Source organism: Centroberyx gerrardi, chromosome 23, assembly GCF_048128805.1.
Source record: "Centroberyx gerrardi isolate f3 chromosome 23, fCenGer3.hap1.cur.20231027, whole genome shotgun sequence".
Classification (NCBI taxonomy): Eukaryota; Metazoa; Chordata; class Actinopteri; order Beryciformes; family Berycidae; genus Centroberyx; species Centroberyx gerrardi.
Genome location: NC_136019.1, coordinates 5,524,272 through 5,529,475, shown reverse-complemented (window position 1 = coordinate 5,529,475; position 5,204 = coordinate 5,524,272). Strand labels below are relative to the sequence as shown.

General features: G+C 43.7%; 1 protein-coding gene across 1 annotated transcript in view; it reads right to left on the bottom strand.

Annotated features, from left to right (window-relative positions):
* Positions 1 to 4,880, bottom strand: part of shroom4 (shroom family member 4) — a 74,193-nt gene extending 69,313 nt beyond the window's left edge. The window contains exon 1 of the mRNA XM_071897775.2: positions 4,758 to 4,880. Within this exon, the coding sequence (XP_071753876.2) occupies positions 4,758 to 4,880 (123 nt within the window). The remainder of the gene's footprint in view (positions 1 to 4,757) is intronic.
* Positions 4,881 to 5,204: the final 324 nt, after the last annotated feature.

The following is a 5,204-nucleotide window of genomic DNA, read 5'->3' as shown; positions in this document are numbered from 1 at the left end:
TGACTAGATAAATCACTCAAAGACTGACTGACTAACTGACTGACTGACTGACTGACTGACTGACTGACTGATTAGCTAACTGACTAACTGGCTAACTGACTGACTGACTGACTGACTGATTAGCTAACTGACTAACTGGCTAACTGACTGACTGACTGACTGACTGACTGACTGATTAGCTAACTGACTAACTGGCTAACTGACTGACTGACTGACTGACTGACTGACTGATTAGCTAACTGGCTAACTGACTGACTGACTGACTGACTGACTGACTGATTAGCTAACTGACTAACTGGCTAACTGACTGACTGACTGACTGACTGACTGATTAGCTAACTGGCTAACTGACTGACTGACTAACCGACTGATTAGCTAACTGACTGACTGACTGACTGACTGACTGACTGACTGATTAGCTAACTGGCTAACTGACTGACTGACCAACTGATTAGCTAACTGACTAACTGGCTAACTGACTCAGACTGACTGACTAACTGACTGATTAGCTAACTGACTGACTGACTGACTGACTAACTAACTGATTAGCTAACTGACTGACTGACTGACTGACTAACTAACTGATTAGCTAACTGACTGACTGACTGACTGACTAACTAACTGATTAACTGACTGACTGATTAACTGACTGACCAGATTCTCTGTAAAACTGTAAAACTGACCATGTGATCATACAAATGATCATGAGTTTGACGGCTACAAGAATCCTCAGGAAAAAAAAAACCATGAGCGCTAACCGTGTCCAAACACAGACAAAGTCATGTGTATGAGCACTGCACACATGTATGCACGTGCACACACACACACACACACACACACACACACACATACACACTGCAGTAATTTGTTATGCTCCTGGTGGAATGTTGACCAAATGGCTTATATCCCTCTGCTGTCTCAGACTCTGCAAGGCACCCTTCCCCCTCCAACAACACACACTCAAAGGGCCACCGACACACACACACACACACACACACACACACACACACTGATTCCAAAAGGTGGACATCCTGAAAGGGCAACGGGTACATGCACGCTCACACACACACACACAACTCCCCCCAAAAACAGCGCACACACTCTCTCAAAGGACCACAGACACACACAAACACACACTCAATGGTTTACACTGAAAGAGTAACTGGTACGTACATGCACACACACACACACACACACACACACACACACACACAGAGAAGTAGTAGTAGCAGTAGTAGTAATAGTTTTAGCCCCGCCTCCTGCTCTCCTGTCCATTCAGCTTGTTGATTTAATTTTCTAGAACGAAGATGTTGTGGACGATGTTGTGTGTGTGTGTGTGTGTGTGTGTGTGTGTGTGTGTGTGCACAGTACACACTTGTTTTTCCTCAGATATATGAACAGACACAGGCAATTAGAAATGGACACACATTCCCATTTCCATGAATCAAAGTCACACTTCCACAGCTGTAATTGAGTTACTTCGGCTAGATGCTTATAGTGTGACTCTGTTTCTGCTCCTCTCACATGAGTTACATGGATGTAGTGGAGCGTAAACCACCCCAAATTCACTTTACACACCTTTTTAACCTGACATTAATCTTAATGAGGTGAATTTACAGAGTACATCATAGGAACTAGTATCAAACTGATGCAAGTTACATGGAGAAAGGGTCTTTTAGGAGGGGAAAACAGCAGAAATTAACACTTTTTTGAAATTAGAGGGATTTCAGGTGATGTAACACACCCTCTGGCGGCCATATTGGAAGACCTTAGCTCTTAGGCAACAATAACCGTGAACAGCTGATTGTGTTTCTAAACGTACAACTTGATCGTCTCAAATTTCTATGTTGTTTTTGACTGATCTCTTAATCACTGATCCATCTGATTGATTTAGTGTTTAGATAATGTCAGCTTGTTAGCTAGCTAACCATAGTATCTGGTCAGCTAACATCACTGTCTTGTTGGAAACACATCTGATTTGTTTGTTTGTTTGTTTATTTATTTATAAGGACAACACACATTAATCAACATTTCTGTAAATGTGCCAGTGTTAGCCAGCTGGCTAATTTTCAACTGCAGTCCTTTTGGCGAGATGTTTTAGCACACTAGCTAACGTATCTAGTTGAAGCTAGCGTTAGCAGTGGCTAGTAGTCGTATGCTAACATTAACATTAGTTGCTTTGCTAAATTAGCCTGCTGGTTAGCTAGCTAGCTAACAAAGGAAAGTATCTTGACCAGAGGAGAAAGTTTAACAGATTTCTCTAACTCTGTTATACTTTCTCTTTGTCTGTCACGTTATGTCTCTCTTACATGCTGTTTCTTGTCTCTTTTTCTGATTCTCTCTCTCTCTCACACACACACAGAAACACACACTTTCTCATCCCTCTCTCTGGGAAGTGAGAGGATTATGACTGTATGCAACTGTGGTCCGTACAGACACAGTAAACCACTGTGTGAAGGCCGATGGAAACTAAAACACATTATACACTCATCTCTTTCATTCATACCTCCCTCTCTCTCGCCGTTTCTCTCACCTTTACCTTCTGTACATAATGTCTCTCTCTGTCTCTCTACCTCTCTCTCTCTCCCTGTCTTTCTCCTTCTCTTTTCTTCGAGGACTTAACACTTAATCATTAAACACTTTTCTGCACAGTTCCCTGTCCAGCAGTCACCGCCGGGGCTACTTTATAGTGTGTGTGTGTGTGTGTTTGTGTATGTGTCTGTGTGTGTGTGTGGGTGTGTGTGTCTGTGTGTGTTTTAACTAGCCACTGGACACAAAACAGCCATAGAGCACTGTTTGATTTTTATCTCCTTTAGCAGTCCCAGTCACATTTTCCCAGGGGCTGTGTGAGTGTGTGAGTGTGTGTGTGTGTGTGTGTGTGTGTGTGTGTGTGTGTTTCCAGATGACTGAGCCAGGCTTTTCCATTTCCCCGCTGCGGCGAATATAGATGTCACCGGCCAACATTTACACCACCGCTGCTGCAACTTTTCAACAGAGTGGGCGAGAGACGAGAGAGAGAGAAAGAAAGACAGAAAGAAACAGAAACACAGAGAGAGAGAGAGAGAGAGAGAGAGCAGAAGTTGCATGGCAGCCAGCCTACTTATGCACTGAACTGAACACACACACACACACACAGGGAGACCACCCCCAGCCAAACACACACCAATAATTACTTGCAGTAATTCAAAGACACCCTGCTTATTTCCAGCAGCACGCCCCCCGCGGCGTGAAACCGTGAGAAGAGGCCGGGAGGAAACGTCGGCTCCTTTTGCTTTATCGCTGATCGCCGGGATCCAGACGAGGTTAACCTCATGTCAAACCTGAACACACACTACATTTCTTCTCCCCCACCCACCTCCTCCTCCTCAAAAAAAAAAAAAAAACAGATATGAAACTAACCTCTCCTGCAGCCCGGCAGAAACAACAATAACCCACTTATATGCGTGTGAAATGAAGGATCAGCTCACATGCCTGTTCTTTTCTATGCAGACTGGGGTTTTTTTTCTTGTCTGCAAAACAAGCTGATTCAATGAGAGGATGCTGTCAGTATCAGCGATTGGGAAAGCTATCGGAAATAACCTATAAGCTATGTGCAGGGTTCATGCACAGTTTCAATTACAAAACTCCACTTTCCAGACCTTGATTTAAGATTTTGACTCACTCTCTACTGATGAAGATTTACTCTTCACAGCAACAAATATCAGAACATGTGAGATGACAGGGGGTCTAAAACCACAAAATGTATCCGTATGTATATTGGGACGCTACAATATTTTTTCTGTACTTTTCCAAACTTTTTTGTGCAATTTCCCTTTTTCAAGAACTGGAAATTACCAAATTCTTTTCCAGACCTGTGTAGGAACCCTGTATGTGATAAACAAGCCAAGTTGGTCTGCAAATTGCATGAATCAATCAGGGATTCCCAAACTTTTTTCACTTCAAGGATTCCCACATCAATACGCAGAGTTGTTGCCCCAAAAAGAGCCATTTGAGGTAGTTTTTGTTGTCTGTCAACACTTAAACATTTCTAACTTCTAGTGAATGAACAGGAAGATAAACTCATCCTCATTTTGCTGGGGAACCCCCCTGGAACTCCCTTTAGGACCCCTGGAGGACCCTTGACCCCCAGTTTGGGAACCCCCTGAATTAGATTATAGGCTTTCATGGACTGTGACAGCTGACAAATATCAACCAGCCCCCGGATATTTGCTTTAGTTTTGGACAATAACTTTTTTCTCTTTCTGCAGAGGAGGAGGAGGAGGAGGAGGAGGAGGAGGAGGAGGAGGAGGAGGAGGACAGCAGCAGCAGTGGCTTCAAGTCTGACTGTGCAGACTGTGCAGAAGTCTGGACACACAGGAGGAGCTCAGGAAAAGTCAGGAAAAGCAGTTTGGAAAGTTTTCATGACTCTTTTTTAAGCAAGAGGAAACCTGAATCAGACTGAAAATGATGCATGAATGAGAGGGCAGTCACACAAGCCTGTAAAACTAACCACAAATGCTGTTTTCGTGGAGTTGAAATGTTGCAAACAATTCCCATACAAACACAACCTTAAGGAAAATATCTATAATACCTATCTGTAATACATTTTGGAAGGATACTATACAAATATCACAATTTCCTATAGAAAAAATATATTAAAACCATAGGAAATATAACATAGAGCATCTCAGACACACTTTAAGTCCCTATAGGAATATTACAGTGATTTCTAATTCATTACAATGTCAATAAGTAAGCTGTTGTTTTGGTCAACTCACTTTAGTGATGATGAGGGGCTCGCCGTGCTCGAGCCCTCCTTTCAGCGTGAACCCCCAAGGCGCGCCCCCGCTCAACTGGACCTGAATGTGGTTGAAAGAGACGAGCTGCTCAACCGTCTCCATTCTCTCTCCGTCTCTCCGTGTATCCGTTTTTTCCTCCTCTCGGTTAACCGGGGCTGAATCGTAGCTAGCTCTCTACCGCTAACGGCGCCGGCTGCGGTCCCTCCGCTTCTCCATCACCACTCCGACAACAACGAATGGATGGGTGGAAGGAAGGAGTGAGTGTGTGAGTGACTGAAAGAGGGGGAGGGCAGAAAGTTTTAGCCAGTGTCAAGCTAGCTAGGATGCAAATTAGAACTTCCGGTCAAGGTGTTCAACGTAAAAACCGTTACAGCCGAACGTAGATGTTAACACGACATATCCTTTCTAGCATCTGTTGTACAACTG